This window comes from Cnephaeus nilssonii (assembly GCF_951640355.1).
Source record: "Cnephaeus nilssonii genome assembly, chromosome: 13".
In the NCBI taxonomy this organism is placed as follows: domain Eukaryota; kingdom Metazoa; phylum Chordata; class Mammalia; order Chiroptera; family Vespertilionidae; genus Cnephaeus; species Cnephaeus nilssonii.
Window position 1 is genome coordinate 10,019,178 of NC_137084.1, and position 17,556 is coordinate 10,036,733.

Genomic DNA, 17,556 nt, shown 5'->3' on the forward strand with positions numbered 1-17,556 from the left:
TCCCCACAGGGTACCCTGTACTGACCCTGGGCTCTGAGCACTCAGGAGGTATAGAAAAACCCCCGAGAAGTTCCCAGAGACCCCCGAGGGAGGAAGAAGAGGTCAAGGAGAGTCTGGCTGGGTAGCTGCCAGAGAAGGTCATTACTGTGGCCATGAGGCTGAGTGACCAAACCAGGGTCAAAGAGACATCACTCCCACATGTCAGGAGAACCAGTGCCAGCCAGAGCTGAGGAGGAGCCAAGTCAGCAGGCTGGGCCTCAGGGAAGCAGAGAGAACACAGCACACGTTACAGTGGTTACAGACCCCCACACCCAATGTCAGTGTCAGCAAAATGCCCAGGAATGGGGAAGACTCATCACACACACCCAGGAAACAGCAGGAACTCATCCCTGTTCATCCCAGTGCTTAAGTCATGGAAGACTCCATGCACCATCTTGCAGAGGAAGACAATGGTGAGGAGAGCAGGACAGAAAGAGAATGTTACTGAAGAGATCATTCAGGGGTTGAGTTCATTTGTTATCTCTACTCTCCAGTGGGAGCTGGGAGAGGGGCTTGAAAGGAAAATCACAGGAAACAATGAGGCTACAGTTTCTTGGCAAATCTCCATCTAGTGGAGTAAATAGGTGATTCCAGTTCTAATTCTATGAAACTGTCATAAAGATTTATAGAGGTTCAAGGCAGGGTTCTGTGCTAGAGCTAGAACATGAGAACCAGAAGAAACACTAGAAATCACCTAATTCCTGGTATTTTCCTCTGTGCCTTATTTGAGGTACCCATGTCTCTCCTCCCCGAGCCCACGACCCAGCAAACTCCAAGGGCTGGAATTCAAAAGATGGCCTCAGCTGTGCCATTTGCATTTTGGGGAATTAATACCTTTAGGATCTATTTTCAAGGGCTGTCACCCAGCCATTGGCCCCCACACATGCAGCTCAGAGCAGTAGCATGCAGAAATCAGCTGTAGCACACTTGTCCTGTAGGTCAGAAGCCAACCCTTATTTTATTCAAACGTGTACAGGAGATGGGGAAGGAGCAGGACCACACGGTACTGTGGCCGTGTGCACAAAAGCCAATGTCAACATCTCATCCAGGCTCCGCTGTCCTGGGCTGTCCCGTAGGCGGCTCCTCGGAACTTGGTCTGGATGGATGGAGCCTTAGAAGAGACCTCATGAAACTCAGGCCTCCCCGTCAAATCTTCTCCACCAGGGCTGACCATGACATTTGCACCATGAAAGGGCAGGTGGGGAAGGCCACCAGGTCATTTGAATGGGGACGTTTTGTTTGCTGTTCACATAGTCTTTTTTGAAGCAACCCAGTTCTTGCAAACAGGTGTCTTCCAAATGGTCAGAGCAGCCAGGGCGGCAGGGGCCTACCCCAAGCGAGCTCTCCTCACCCTCCACAAGCTCTGTGCTTGAAATCAGAAGCCCTGGCTCGGCCAAATTCAAGGGCGGAATCCCACCTCAGGTCCACACTGCCTTGTGCAACGCACGCACGCATGCACGGAGGCACAGACACGCTCTCAGTGGGCCTGAGCTCACTTCATGTTTCTCTCGATCCAGTCCTTAAAGGGCAGCACCTTGGTGAAGGCTGTGTAGAGGCTGTGGCTGCACGTTTTGTCGTAGCTCCAGCTGACCAGCCCCACCAGATGCCAGCGCGGCTCAGGGGACGCCTGTCCCGGGAAGGACACAGCCGCGATGCCCCCCGTCTCTGCCGTGCAGATGTCGGAAGGAGCGGCGGGGTCCCGGCTGGCACAGAACATGTTGTCCGTGACGCTCACTGGGATGCCATGCTCTTCATGCTGCTCCTCACACATCAGTGAGTCCACCACCCGGAATACCCCCGAGCGCAGCATGTCGTTCTTGAAGCCGGGGCTCCTCACATCTGCCAGGACGTTCCAGCCAGCCACGGTGATGTGGGCCTCCTGGAAGGCGGTGCTGAGGTCCCGGGTGGCCGCGAGGCAGATGGGCTGGACGCGGGTGCTGATGCGAGCCTTGTCCAGGAGCTTCAGGACGGCGATGTCAGCGTCCAGCAGGATGGGGTCGTAGTTGGGGTGCAGAATGATTGCAGAAATCTACACGTGCAAGGAACGGACAGCAATGGTGAGCCGCACACTCCTCAGTGGACAAGAGCAGGAAAGCCTTGGGGCTGAATTATCGGGAATAAATGTCTAAGAGACAGCTGCAATTATTTGGAGATACTTTGCCCAAAGGATCATAGAAAGCAACTGCTCTGTTCCCAGGGTTGCAAACTGAAATGCCTACTGGGGCCTGGCAGGTATTTTAAATAAGTGGAGTGGAGAGGCGAGGCTGCGGAGAATGAGAGCACACACGCCATCTAGAGTGGGCAATTGCCACCTGGCTCCGGCTGACCACTGCCATCAGTAATGGGGCCAGCATTCTAACTTTGCCAGAGACTAGACTCCAGATCTTTATCTGAAACCTGATTTTTAAATGTTGGCGAACAACTGATTTAAAAATGATATGTTAGCACGATCGAAACGCAAACCCCTACAGGCTACCAGGTGGCAATCCCTGGTCCACTGTAAACATTTCATTGGTCTTCAACCCAATACAATAGAATGTTCCACAGACTTTTCCACAAGTCTTCCCTGATTGCCCCATCTGTGATACCTTGTACCATTTTATGTATGTTTTCTATTATCCCATATACATTTGGGTTCATTTCCTCAGGGCTTCTCTTGAATTGAACTAATCATGATAGACTAGTCTGTCTACCACTACTAGCCTGTGGACTCTTCAGGGCAAAATCAGGGCAAAAACCATGGATGGATGGATTGATGGATGAATGGATAGATGGATGGATGGGTGGATAGATGGATAGATTAATAGATGAACAGATTGATGGGTGGATGGATTAATGGATAGATGAATGGATGAACAAATGGACAGATAGATAGCTGAACAGATGGATGGGTGGGTGGATAGATGGATAGATGGATGGATGGATGGACGGATAGGTGGGTAGATAGCTAGAAGAGATGGAGGGAAGGAGGCAGGCAGGGAAACAGAGAAGAAGATTGTAAGTTGATTTGGAATATCCTGGATAAAACCTCTCTATGTCCTCAAAGCCTACCCAGTACAGTGCCCTAAACATAACAACAGGTGGTTAACTTTTGATGACCACAATGAGAGATATTTGTTACTATCTTATTTTTAAAACAATTAAATGGATAAAAGACTCCGTAATCTTTCTAGATGCTCCCTCTCTATAGTTGTCAATATGAAATGCTTGGTACCTGCTACATGCCAGGCTCTCTGCTGAGTGCTAACGAGCTGAGGTGAAGGACTGACACCTTCACTGTTCTCCTAAAGCGGGGAGTTTGCTGAGCCAGGGGTCCAGGGTCCACGTTGTAACCCTCTCTTACCCGCAAGCTCTGGATGGTCTTCTCATCTCGGTCGTCATCCCGGTAGAATTTCCCCAGCACAACTTTGAGGTCTGCTGTCTTGACCATGGTGACCTTCCCCAGGTCAGTTACGCAGTGGGCAGCCACCACCACGGTCCGCTCATTCACCAGGGCACCGCTGCAGACCAGGAACCACTCATCCTTGTGCAGGCTGCCCCCATGCACCCCGCTGACCCTCCGGTAGATGGCCGCCTGCCACGGCCAGCGCAGCCCCTGGGTCTTCGGAGCAGTGATGTTCTCCGTTTTCCCACAGACTACAGAGAAAGCACGGGCTCAGTAAGATCAGCTCAGAAGAGAAATGTGTCACACAATCAAGAGAGCACAAACCCATCGGTGTCATGACCACTAAGCATCTAACTTGTGGGTTTTCCCCCACTTTTTTAAATATTAATTAATCGCCTTGCCATGGTTGACTATAAAGTCTAGGGTAAAGATTGGAGACTTCCAATCCCAGGCACTTACTGGGCAAGTTGCCTAATCTCAAAAGCCCCAGTCTTTTGCTTTCAAAATGGATAGAGTAATAGCAATCACCTCACAGGGTGAGATGATGTATAAAACCAGTTAGACTTGAAATATTATGACTATCATTATCAAGGTGACCACCATGGACTAAGCCATGTTGCTTTCCTTTGACAAAGAGGATGGGGAAGGTAGCTTAGGATGTGCAAGATCCTATTCCAAACACTTCTACATATTATCTCAGTAAACATTATAACCTTATGAATAATTAATACTTCATTATCTATATATATAAAAGCCTAATGACTAAACGGTGGAACGACCAGAACAACCGGTTGACCAGTCACTATGACGCACACTGACCACCAGGGGGCAAATGCTCAACGCAGGAGCTGCCCCCTGGTGGTCAGTGCACTCCCACAATAGTAGCGCCACTTGGCTGACCGGGATGAGTGGCTGCTCCTGCAGTGGGATGAGCAGCGCTCCCACAGCAGTCCGATCCCCGCAGGCCACACCCCCACCAGTGCACGAATCTGTGCACCAGGTCTCTAGTCTAATTAATAACAATAACCTAATTAATACCATTGATTAATGAGGATAACAACTGGGGCTTTGACAGGGTAACCAAGATGGCATAACTAGAAGCTATCTGAGACCTTTAACCCCTTCTCCACTTGGTTTTTAATGACTGCTCTCTCCCTTTTCTCCAAGTAAATATAATAGAATTAGCCACAAGAAAGCATGCCCCATTCCCCCAAAATTATCTAAGACTTAATGAGTTAATTTCTCCTGAGTAATAACTTTAAGCCACAGGAAGGAAACTCTGTGGAATTTCAGACATCACCAAGCTAGGGAAAGTATTAGAGTACCATTCCTTTGGGCAAGGAACTTTCCCCCTGCCCAAAAAAAGGGTTAATGACTTTTCATAGGCTGCCCAAGCCTAAGGATGAACCTTGACTCACTAGGGATGCAGGACGGGGCACGCCCACTCCACTTCCCGGTTCTCAGACAGGTCCTCCGGCTGCTGCCCAGGCGGCGGTAGAAAGGCGAGATGCACTCATACTGGAGCTGGGTGTGTAGATGTTGGTACCCAGTGGGCAGGTCTCCAAAGGGAAGGGCTGGCTTCTTGGTAGGGATGCCCTGCAGTTTCTGCTTGCTGAATGTTGATGAGTACAGCTGGTGTAACGGGGTCTCCCTGCATCGGGGCACATGGATCCAGAGAGAGAGCAAAGTGAGACGGTCATTGTGGCCTTTGTAGTTCCATGCCAATCCCCATGTAGATATTTGGTTACATTCAAAGAAAGCAATGGATGCTGTCTCTCTGTCCTTCCTTTATCTCCCTTTTTCTTTCATTCTCTGTCTCTCTTTCTCCTTCCCTCTCCCTGCCTCCCCACGCCCCCACTCCCACACACACATGCACACACTTCCCTTCTATCATTGAGCAAATTATCTTGCACATTTCAACCTTCATTTTATTCTCCATTTCCATTTCTGGCATGTCTCCAGCTGTCTAGGATTTTAACCAAAGAAGATAATATCTGACATAATTGCTGCTATCCAAAGGAACACTAACATGCACACACAAAAAAATTAAATTAAACAGGAAAGGAAGTTAATTTGAATGGGAGAAATCGAGACGTATTTTTTTTTTTCTCTAACCGTTATCATAATGGGGCAATATCAGAAATTGGCTTGAACTAAACTGAGTTGCTACAGTAGCTTGATTTAGCAATTAGTAGATGTAATTAGTACACCTCGGAGAATAAAGCTTTCTCTCAGGGCACATTGATTGGGGAAAATATGGAGTGTTGTGTGTAAATGTCAAAAGGTTTTTTAAATGAGCCCCAAAGTTGAAGCCCCCAGAGACCACTTGGGGATTCTTGGGGGAGATGTAAGCACTTCGTACAGCTTGTGTTCGTTTTATATCGGTGCATAATGACTGTCAACTGGAAAGTTAGAATTCCTTTAGGAATCAATGTGCTCATCCCGGCTTATTGAATGGAGGGAGGAAGCCCAGAGAGGTAAGTGGGAGTGCCTGAGGGCACACAGGAAGCTAAGCCGGTACCCAAGGCAGCACTTAGCAGTCATGATTCCCACCCTGCTGTCTCTACCGCACCGACTTCATAGCATCTAAAGCGATCTATTTCCTATGTCTCTACAGGGCTTTGCTCAGAGCAGATATTCAAGGCCCATGGATTTCATCAGAGAGACCCTCAGCTCATGTTCAGAACCAGGTCTGCAGCTCAGGGAGCCTCCAGACTTGCAAACAAGCTCACCTCTTGGGTCATCTGCTGAAGGTCTACATTGCCTTCGGGGGTTTCTGGGTAAGCCTGGCTGCAGGAGATTGGCATATCCCCGCCCCAGCAGCCTGTCTTCCAGAAAGATCCTTAAAACCAAGTTTTAGGCTTGCTTTCTTATCTACATGGGACACCTGGCGCCCGGGCACCTAACCTCCCATTACAAGTGCTTTTAAAATGCAAAGCTGGAGTTCCTTTTTTAACAGCTCGGGCTTCCTCTGTGAGATGTCTCCTTGGGAAGGACAGGTGGGTCAGGCTTATCCCACTGGCTGAGGGTCCAGCCCAGGTGACTCACAAAGATCAGAAAAGGGGGTGGAATCTGGATTCCACTGCCACTGCTCCCAAGGAAAGGCCCTGCCTGAAAAGGGAAAGACAGACATGGAGTGAGACAGCCGCAGGAAGAGGGAGAGACTGAGGAATTCCTGCTGTAAGAACATTTCAGGTCACTTAGTTGGGGTTGGGGTCAATTCTAGTCACTTATTGTTACTATTTCCAAAAAAAAAAAAATTATTACTGACAGGTGTGCATAAGGCTAAGGTGTTTTGCTAGGGCCTTTACATAGACATAGTTAAAGTTTCGTGGATAAGGGAGCAGACCCTGAAGACTTCAGACCCTGAAAACCCTGGATTTGCATCTTGGCTTTGCCATTTCTTCTACCAATGTGACCTTGAGCAACTTCCTTAATTTCTCTGAGCCTCAGTTTACCCATCTGTAATAAAAATGGTAATAAAATGTATAATAAAATGATAATAAGACCTACTTCGGAGATTGTAGTGAGGATTACATGAGCTAAAAGATAGAAAGCATTCGGAAGAGCAACAGGCATACCGCCAACACCCAATCAAAGTTAGTGTTGCATTTAATCTTTACAAGAGACTGATGTTATTATGATTACTCTTCTTTTCCAAAAGAGGAAATGAAAGGCTCAGCAAGATTAGGAACTTGCTAAGGATACCCAGTTCTAAAGAGAGACAGACCAGGTCTTGAACCCTTGTCTGCCCATCCAATTCTGTCATTCAACAGATGTTTATCAGGGGCCTCCTCTGTGGCAGGCACTATTCTAGGTACTGGGACTTGCTGAAACCGGTTTGGCTCAGTGAATAGAGCGTCGGCCTGCGGACTGAAGGGTCCCAGGTTCGATTCCGGTCAAGGGCATGTACCTTGGTTGTGGGCACATCCCCAGTAAGGGGTGTGCAGGAGGCAGCTGATCGATGTTTCTCTCTCATCGATGTTTCTAACTCTCTGTCCCTCTCCCTTCCTCTCTGTAAAATATCAATAAAATATATTTTAAAAAATATTTAAAATAGGTACTGGGACTTCAACATGAACAAACAGGTAATGTTCCTGCACATGCAACTTTTACATATTTTGGTAGGGTGTGGGGGGAGGCAGATGGAAATAGAACAAGTAAACCAAAAAACTATATGGAAGGCATCAGGCTGAGATTGGCACTAAGATCAAAAGTGAAGCATAGTAGCCTGGCCGGCATGGTTCAGTGGTTGAGCGTCGACCTATGAACCAGGAGGTCACAGTTCAATTCCCAGTCAGGTCACATGCCCAAGTTGTGAGCTCGATCCCCAGTGTGAGGCGTGCAGGAGGCAGCCGATCATTGATTCTCTCTCATCATTGTTTCTATCTTTCCCTCGCCATTCCTCTCTGAAATCAATTAAAAAACATATTTTTTAAAAAGTGAAGCATAGCAAAGGCCAGAGAGCACTAGGTAAAGAAGTCAGCTCAGGGTCAAGGTGGAGGAGAGAGGTTGCTAGTTTTTAAAGGACAGTCAGGGAAGGTCTCTTTGCGAGGTAAAAGCTGACCAGAGAACTGGAGGAAGCAAGGCGTTAAGCCCCATTGAAATCCAGTGGAAGCAGGTTCCTGACAGAAATGCAAAAGCTCTGCAGCAGATCTGTGCTTGGAGGGCTATGGCAAAAGCAAGGGGGCCATGTGGCTGGAGAGGAAAGAGGGAGGAGAGGATGCTGGGAGATGAGATGAGAAGAGTATTTCCTACAAAGGAAAGGAGTAGAAATGGGTCTGTTCTCTCCCCACTGGGTGGTCCCCCTCTGTCCTTCCAGGAGTAAGGCAGGGTGGGTGTACTCGAGGGCTCACAGCCCTCCTCGGGGTAGGCATTCATCTCTAGTTCCTGGGCTCCACCAGCCTGCCTCACCTGGTTGGTTACTACCAAGAACATCTTCCTGAGCCACAGCTGGCTGCATCTGGCAGGAATGCCATCTCCCTAGAAGCTGCCATAATAAATACATAGACATTTTAGGAAGAGTAAGGTATTGAAATCCAGTTCATCAAAGATCATCTTCAAGTCTCGCTTCCCGGCAGCCACCTACTTTCCCACGATTCAGCGAAATCTGTACATCTTCCAACAATTGCTACCTCTTGGCTAAAGGCAGCTGGCTAACAAGCCACCACCCAACCAGCCCTATTCTCTCATGCCAATCAGCACTGAGTGTCCCTAAGAAACCCAAGCTGCCTGGCCAAACACAAGTGGGAAAAGGAGAGGGGAGGGAACCTTCATTCTCCTTCACCTTCAGAGGAGAGCTCACCTGGACTGAACCTGCATTGGAAGAACTCTTCGTCTCACCAGGTCTGAGATCTTTGGCTCTCGGCAGGCTAGGAATAAAAGAGACAGCACTGGGTATTCTTGTTCCATTTTAACTGCTCACAGCATTCAGTGCAGACTCAGACCTGACCACCGTTTCTGGACACCGCACATTCCCCAGGCTCTCGGAGGTGGGACATGTGCAAGCTTGGACAGCTTAGCAGAGACACAATTGACACCCCCTTTGAAGAGCCCAGGTGTCCACTTCGGAAGAGCTCTCCACCTGTGTGGTTTGGAACAATGGCGGCTAATAGTCTAGGATTATCCGGACACATCAATAGTATTTGCAAACTTGGTCAAAATGGCATAAAAGTCAAAGGGAAGATTCTGAAATCTAGCCCAACATAGGGAATGTCAAGGTTCTCGTGTAAAAGCAGACAGCCAGTAAGTCTTGGGTAACTGACTCCTCCACGTCACTTCCCTGCAAAGAAGGCTCCTAACAACCCTTTGAGGGCGAGTCAAAGCCCAGTTTAATTTTCAAGTCTTTTCTTCACCAGTAAAAAGAAATCCTCCCCACGTCACTGTCTCCATCAAGCAGCCAATATTCATCTCGTTAGCAACCTAGGGAACTTGGGTTGTATTAACTTGTAAGAGAAGAGTTGACAAAAATCTCCACGGGCATATGGGACACCCTTTCCATGCTTAATGAAATCAAGAATCGGGGAGTCTGTGCTGGTGGGGATGAAAGTCGCTTCTGGCTCGAGTCTAAAGGGATTTATTCCTTTCACAAACCATCCTCTTTCATTCCTCTTTCCCATGATTAGGGTTGTTGACAAATACCCAGAAGGGAAAGTGGAGGGTTGAGGCAATTATCTGGATAATCTAGGCCAAGGACATATCCCCACTGCCAAGGGGTAAGGGCCAAACTTCTCTATACAACATTTCTTTTCTTTTTTTCTGGTCCCCAACCACCTTTTTTCATTTATCTCCCAGATTCCCAGATTGCCTCACTTTGAGTTGACATGATTCTTTCACTCCTGCCTATCCTCCTTTGCTTCTCTTTTGTTTTCCAACCAGATTATCGTCCCAGCTCCTCTTCACCTCTACAAATCCTCCCCAGCCACCCAGACTGGCTCCAAGCCTCCTCACTGTGTGCAATTGTCCCTGCTCCAGGCAATGGGGTCCTTCCCTTCTCTAAACGTGCACTGCCCATCTATTCTTGGAACTCTGCCATGGATGGTCAAGGGTTTTCCGCCTTTTAAAGATGTTTGTAAACATTTTAACATCTCAAACCTCCCTCCACCTAGGCGGGCAGGAATGGCGTGTCCATTTTGTTGTTTCATTTCCTGCACGAACTTAATGTTACATAGAGAGGAGATAAATGTAGCTATAAAAATGCATATTGATTGCTGCAATCCAGTCCTTGTGTTTGCATACTGAAACTCAGCCCTGTCATCTTTCCTAAACTGCTCTAATAATCACATACTGTTCTCGATCGCATCAAGATGTTGTGATTGGCCCTAACTGGTTTGGCTCAGTGGATAGAGTGTCAGCCTGTGGACTGAATGGTCCCAGGTTCGATTCCGGTCAAGGGCATGTACCTTGGTTACAGGCACATCCCCAGTAGGAGGTGTGCAGGAGGCAGCTGATCGATGTTTCTCTCTCATCGATGTTTCTAACTCTCTATCTCTTTCCCTTCCTCTCTACAAAAAAAAAATATCAATAAAATATATTTAAAAAAAAAGAAGTTGCAATCCATCAGTATTTCTTATTAAAAACAAAAAGATGTTGTGATTAGGGTGAGCATATATTAGTCATATCTTCACCTTTCTGGTGGTCCAAAACAGAAGCAATTTTTTTAGGGATGGTCTCCAACCTAAGATTAATAAATATATGGTTCCAGTGAGAACGTAGGGAGAAAGGAATTTTCCCAGCGGCTCAAAAACATGGATGGGAGCTACCAAAGTTCAGCAACTCCACCTCTATTTCTGTAGACTTCAGAAATATATGCAAGTTACCTTTTATGCAGATGGGCTGCTTCCCTGACCACTCGCCACTCTGCTGGCAAGTTCTGTTCTCATTGCCACTAAGGACATATGAGCTGTTACAGAAGAAGGAGAAGACGGTGCCAACTTTTGCCTGGCGCCCATTGATGAGCCCAGGGCCTCCCGTTATTTTCTTGTATCCATTGACTGGACCCCCAGGGTCTGAGCAGTTTCTTTCTTCAATGACTAAAGCGAGAATAAAAGAAAAGGAGAGCTATTAAAAGTCTGAAGCATTCCATTTTAGGATCGAATCTTTTCATGTTTAACTGAATGAAAAAGGCAGTGACACGGAGCCTGCTAACAATGGCACTCAACGGCATTACCAAGAGAAAATGCACAATAGAAAATGCATGTATTAGTCATATCTTCACCTTTTTAAACAACTTATTATTAAATAAAGAAGTATTTCATTCTCTATGTAAAGAAATTTGACGCCACGACGGGCTCTCAGATGATCATGTTCATTTCTTTCTCCAAGTGTGGGAGCTGGGCAGGCCTGGACCAAAGAACCATTTCACCTAGATTTTATGTCTGTATGGAAGGGTTATTGTTTTTCAGTGTTGTTATATTCTCTCCTTTGTTCCCTCAAGCTTGGGCGATTAAACTAGATTATTTCATATTTGTGTTGTACCCAGAAAGTAGAACCGATCAGAAACTAGAGTGCATATATGATAAAACACAGGAAAATAAAGAGTGCATTCATGAACTGAAGTTAGATTTTAGATTTCATCTTCAGGAACATGAGTGTGTTGAACGTTATAATTAAAAGTACTAGAGCACAATGTAAATTCAGGGATACAACAAGTTCCCTTGATGTCCAAATATAACTTTGCATCTAAACACTTACCAATATTCATTACTAAGGTATTTCTATTCTCTAATTCAGTTGGACAGCTAGTTAAAGTAGAAAAAGCATCACCAGCTAATCTGAGCACTGAACGGGATATTAGATACATCCTGGAAATATTCTATCCGATAGATCACATATTCTTCTCAAGTGGATTGTGACAGAATACTGAATAATACTTGCCTAAGGACACAAAGCAAGTCCCCCGAAGAATCCAACCTTTAGTTACTGAGTTTCGGTACCAATTACTCTATTAGCCTCCCTAATCTCTTTTTTTCCTTCTTTCTTTTTTTTATTGTTGACAGTATTACAGATGGCCACAAATTTCACACACCCCTCCCCCCCCACTTAGTCCCATTCCCCCAAGTCCCTGACCCACCCGAGGCTTTCACCATACTATTGTCTGTGTCCACTGGTCATGCCTACATGTATGTAAGTTCTTTGGTTAATCTCTTTCCGTTGCTCCACCCCCTGAGATATGTCAGCCTGTTCCATGCATCCATTTTTGTTTGTCAGGCCTGTTTTGTTTGTCAGTTTATCCTAGTCTCTTTTAAATCCTTTCTTCTAAGACACAATGCATTGGACATTCTTTTCTTCCCATAATTGTCCCAATTACCTTTCAAGCAACTTGCCTCCAGGCAAGAAAAGAATCTCCATTATGATAACACTTTAAAAATATTTGAGAACTAAAGTTAATTATTTCAATTTGGCAAGGTTGCTGATATTAAGCTAAATTACAGGTTGTTTACTCTAAGATTGCCAACAGACCAAGCAGTGGCTGATCTCAATGATACTCTGCTTCTGGGCTATATAATATGAGCAAATTCCCTGGTGGGTGAGTCCAAAGCCAATCTGAAGTGTTAAAAAAAAAAAAGTCACTGAGTGAGCTGTAAAAAGTTCCAATAATGGTATAGGGAGTGCAGTGTACTTTGTGAACTCAGAGAGTACCTGTGGCCCTGGCCGGTGTATATCAGTGGTTAGCGCGTCGGCCTGTGCACCAGAGGGTGGTGGGTTCGACTCCGGTCAAGGGCATGTACCTGGGCTGCAGGTTCGATCCCCTCCACCCCGCTTCCCCTCCATTGGGACGCATGCAGGAAGCAACCAATCAATGTGTCTCTCCCACATTGATGTTCTTCTCTTCTCTTTTCTCTTCTCTTCTCTCCTCTTTTCTCCTCTTCTCTTCCTCTCTTCCTCTCTTCTTTCTCCCCGTCCCCCTCTCTTCCACTCTCTCTAAAAATTCAATGGAAAAAATGTCCTCCCTCCTTGGGTGAGGATTTGGAAAGAAAAGAAAGTACACATGGACTCAAAGCGCCAGTGCTTGTATTTCCAGGAATGGAAGAACACAGAGGAAGCATTCCACACTGCTTCCGTGATGGGGCACCTTCTGACAGTACAGACTCATTCAGTGCTCAACATGCAGCTCAGCAGCAACCGACAGGAGTCCACAGACTGCAGTCATCTTACAAGCACGGTGTGTTATACCTGCCAGTTTTAGAAAATGGGATAGTTGCCAACATAAAAATCAAAAGAGTTCTCATAAAAATCTGCATTAAATTCAGGTCTGGAAACCCTGGGCCTGTATCCCCACATGGCAACAATCAACTGCCATTGAGAAGTGGCTCTTGCTTAGATGGAGGCTGCATTCTTCACGTGGCCACAGCCCTTCTCAGGCTCCCCGCGCCCCCCCCCCCCCCCCAAACTCCACCCCAGCTGCCTGGCTCTGCAGGCACCTGAATCTGTGGCCAGTTAGCTTATCAAAGGGTGATGATTTGTGTAATTCAAGTGTAGTTCTTCATCTATTTTGAGGTTTGGTTGTTAGAGCTAATGGCCAAGAAAGATTGGGTGATACTCAAAACCAGTCCTGAAATACTGAAAGATAGTGAACTGTACTCAAGCCACGTCAGTCTCAGCAGAAGATGAGAAATCCCTTCAATAGTGAGCTTGAGGGTAGGGGTCTTCTCTCCTCGGATGTAGGTGCTGCCATAGTGCACCAGGCTCCCACCCATGATTTCCTCTGTGCAGAATTCTCATACATTTAATGTGGGTGTAACTAGCAGGAACCTTGGAGAGTTCTTGAGTCCTTGGAGGTAAGAAAGCTTTAGGACAATCCAGGTCCTTTGTTTCTCTCGGGAAGGAGGCTTTACAAGAAGACTTAAAGAGAAACAGACTCAGGATGCACAAGCAAGTCTGCCAAGGCTGAGGAATTTGGCCGTATTTCTGTCATTCTTAGATGCATACTCTTACTATGTGATATGTCTGACCTCCGGTCACATGTATATTTTTTCCTGTAGTATTTCTTTACGCCATCCCCCAGAAAAGCTATCATTATATCAGCAGTGGATCTTAAACTTGATGAGATCTTAGAATGGAGTACTGTTAATTTGGTTTTACGTTACTGTTCATGGAATGTCACCAGGACAGATAGGAGTAATGCTTCTGAGTTAGGAGTCCACTGGAAGGCAAGGCTCTATGGCTAAAATTCAAGAGACATATAGACAATAGAAACAGACTTACAAAGGATCTAGATAGTGTAGTTGTTTGACATTGCTTAAAAATAATTATACTGAATATGTTCAGGGAAATAAAAGATAAAATTTCAGTAGAAAACGAAAAATCTTGGGAAATAACCAATGGACAAATCTAGAACTGAAAAGTTACAACAACAGAAATTAAAAACTCAGTGGAGGAGTTTAATAGAAAATCAGATACAGCTTAAGAGTATGAATAAACTAAAAGATAACTTAAAAAAATCAGAATGAAGCCCAAGGCAGAAAAAGGTGAAGTATGTACAGAAAAAGTAAGGGACACAGGGCACACATTGAGAAGGTTAATCAATACATGTAATTGGCATACCAGAAGAAGGGAGAGAGAATGGAGCAAAAACAATATGTAACGAGAGAATATCTGAAAAATCTAAAACAGATGAAAGACATCAACCTACAGATTTACAAAGCCCAAAGCCAGATAAACATGAAGAAAGCCATACACAGACATAATACATAAAACTGTTGAAAACTAAAACCAAGAGGAAAAACTTTTAAACAGCCAAACGTAGAAAAGGAGTCTGGGAAAACATACTTGAATATAATTATTCTCATTATCTCTAGCTTATAACTTTAAAAATGACTTTTGCGCCGAAACCGGTTTGGCTCAGTGGATAGAGCGTCGGCCTGCAGACTCAAGGGTCCCGGGTTCGATTCAGGTCAAGGGCATGTACCTTGGTTGCGGGCACATCCCCAGTAGGGGGTGTGCAAGAGGCAGCTGATCGATGTTTCTCTCTCATCGATGTTTCTAACTCTCTATCCCTCTCTCTTCCTCTCTGTAAAAAATCAATCAATAAAATATATATATATATATATATATATATATATATATATATATATATAAATGACTTTTGCTTCTTTAGACTTTTTCCCCAAGTTTTATAATCAGAAAATATAACCCTAAATGTTATTCATTTTGTTGTTGTTTCTGTTATTTTTTTTTTAAGTATCAGGCAAAATGGTTTGGGTCCAGACCTTTCTTTTGTTTTCATACTCTCTCCACCCCATGCAAATCTCTTATCGTAATCCAAATTTACATGAACTCAAATTTAAAAGAGTTTTGTTTCCAGATGCTGGTGAAAAAAGATTGGCCTCCAGGATCAGCTAAATACAGGTTCAAATAATCATTTGGTTCCCCAGTGTCCAGAACAAGCTCAATAAGTGCTCAATAAATATTTGTTGGTGGATGGAATGGATAGAGTGACATTTATTCATTTTTCCACTTAATGCACAAGCGTGTGGGAAAATAACCTAATATTGCCGAGACCGGTTTGGCTCAGTGGATAGAGCGTTGGCCTGCGGACTGAAAGGTCCCAGGTTCGATTCCGGTCAGGGGCATGTGCCTTGGTTGCGGGCACATCCCCAGTGGGGGTTGTGCAAGAGGCAGCTGATCGATGTTTCTCTATCATCGATGTTTCTGGCTCTCTATCCCTCTCCCTTCCTCTCTGTAAAAAATCAATAAAATATATTTTTTAAAAAATAACCTAATATTTCCAAGCCCTGCGTTTCTCATCCGTAAAACTGGATAATACCACTTATCTGTCTGGGCTGGTTTAAGGAGTAATTGAAATAGCACATATTCTCCTTTTCCCTTGTTTGCCTTTATTTACAAAGCTTCCAACTGCTTTAAAAACCAATTCCCCACATTCATACACATTAAAGAAAAATCCACAAAGAAATCTAAAAGCCCATGGTTGGCCCTATTTGAGTAACAGGCAATATTCCACTCTATTTTCTGGCCTCTTGGTAATGGCTACCCATGATGGGCTTCCAGACCTGGGTCCAGTGTGTTGACTTGTTGACTAGGGCTTCTGGGTACCAACCATGGTCTCTGTACATTCATCTCTTTTAATCCTGCACAACAAAGCCTTAAAATTGGATTCCTGTATCAAACGTCCAGGGGACATTATTCTCTCTTCCCTCTCACTTGTTTTCAAAGCTGTACATTCTCCTAGGACACTTTGAAGAGAATTCTAAGACTTCCTCCATCCATTCTCTTCTCTCCTGTTGGGTTCATAGACCATCAGTATCTCATCAGAGCATCTCCCCAGGGTTAGATTTCAATACAAACTGTACTGCCAACCCCTGCCATCCCTACAGGTTCTCTTTTTAGAAACCTTTGTATCTCCCCATTAAATAGATTCATGGTTCTTTTCTATTTGATTTTTCAAGGTTTTGTGTTTCATTTCTCCTCAGAGGGATGGGTATTTCCAGACAAAGTCAAATGAGAATTTAAAACATCTGCATCCCTGGTCTGAAGGAGCATCAAAGCTCCTGCTTTGCTAAGTAAAAATAGTCCATGATTAATAATAAATAACCCACTGCCCCATTACTTTTGTGACTCACCCCAGGGACACAAACACTAAGTTTAGTGAGCCTTTGCATGCTATTTCGTGAACAAGAACAGGACTTGGGAGTCTATTTTTCTGGGATATTATTTCATATAAACATTTGAGGAAAGACCTTCTCCACCTTTGTCTTCAGTTTTTCTCAGGACAGCAGTATGCGGTGGTTTGCTGTGGTACCACTTTATGGCCATGCAATGGCTTTGTGATCATTTTCATAGTGAACATTATGGGCCCTCCACCCAGGTCCCTGTGCATCCTTTTTACCAGCACAACTTCTACATGTGAATTTATTGCTGAGAGCTGGCACCTGCCACCTTCAGAGGCCTGCCCTAGGGCATGGGCACCATCTTGCTCACATAAAGAACTGAAACATGCCTCCATTTATATTCCCCCCATGCACACCTCAGGGTTGCCTGTAGCCAATGACTGATAGACATGAATACAAAAGCCCAACTCCTGATCCGCCAGGTGTCCTTTAACTCCCCAGCACCCCATGGGATGGGGCTGAGGCTGGGACTTGAGCCCTGCATGCCTTTCAGCACTCTGGGAGATCTCGGGGAGGTTGATTGGCAGGGAAACTAGAGAGGCTGGATCTCATTAGAGGGCCCCACCTCCACCGATAGTCTCGGGCTCCAGGCCAGCCCCACACCAGCAGAGCTATTTTACCTGAAGGGATCAGGTGCTCTGAAATAATGGGCTTCCCCAAGCTCCACGGTGTGGTTCTAAAATCCACCATCGGAGGACTCTCCCTACTGATGTGGTGCTGAGTAAAGCCAGGGACCTCTATACAACCCTGGGACACAGAGGAGGCCCCAACAATGACTGAGACTGAAGTTCTTATGACGCTGAATGATAGACCTTAGGACTGGATTTAAGTTGATTTAAAGCAAGTAGAGCTGTATCTTTTGCCCTCCTATCTGATTGGAGATGGCCATAAAGTGGTACCACAGCCAACCACCACATACTGTTGTCCTGAGAAAAACTGAAGACAAAGGTGGAGAAGCTCTTTCCTTAAATGTTTAGATGAAATAATATCTCGATACTACGG

The 17,556-nt window shown here is 45.4% G+C and overlaps 1 protein-coding gene across 4 annotated transcripts in view; it reads right to left on the reverse strand.

Moving 5' to 3' along the window:
- Positions 1-965: 965 nt before the first annotated feature.
- PAMR1 (peptidase domain containing associated with muscle regeneration 1) overlaps positions 966-17,556 on the reverse strand; it is an 85,344-nt gene continuing 68,753 nt past the window's right edge. For all 4 annotated transcript variants that reach the window (XM_079788322.1, XM_079788323.1, XM_079788325.1 and 1 more), the window contains 5 exons: positions 10,744-10,956; positions 8,730-8,796; positions 4,843-5,075; positions 3,383-3,675; positions 966-2,068 (listed from right to left, as the gene is read on the reverse strand). In XM_079788322.1, the coding sequence (XP_079644448.1) occupies positions 1,532-2,068; positions 3,383-3,675; positions 4,843-5,075; positions 8,730-8,796; positions 10,744-10,956 (1,343 nt within the window). In that variant the 3' untranslated portion in view covers positions 966-1,531. The remainder of the gene's footprint in view (positions 2,069-3,382; positions 3,676-4,842; positions 5,076-8,729; positions 8,797-10,743; positions 10,957-17,556) is intronic.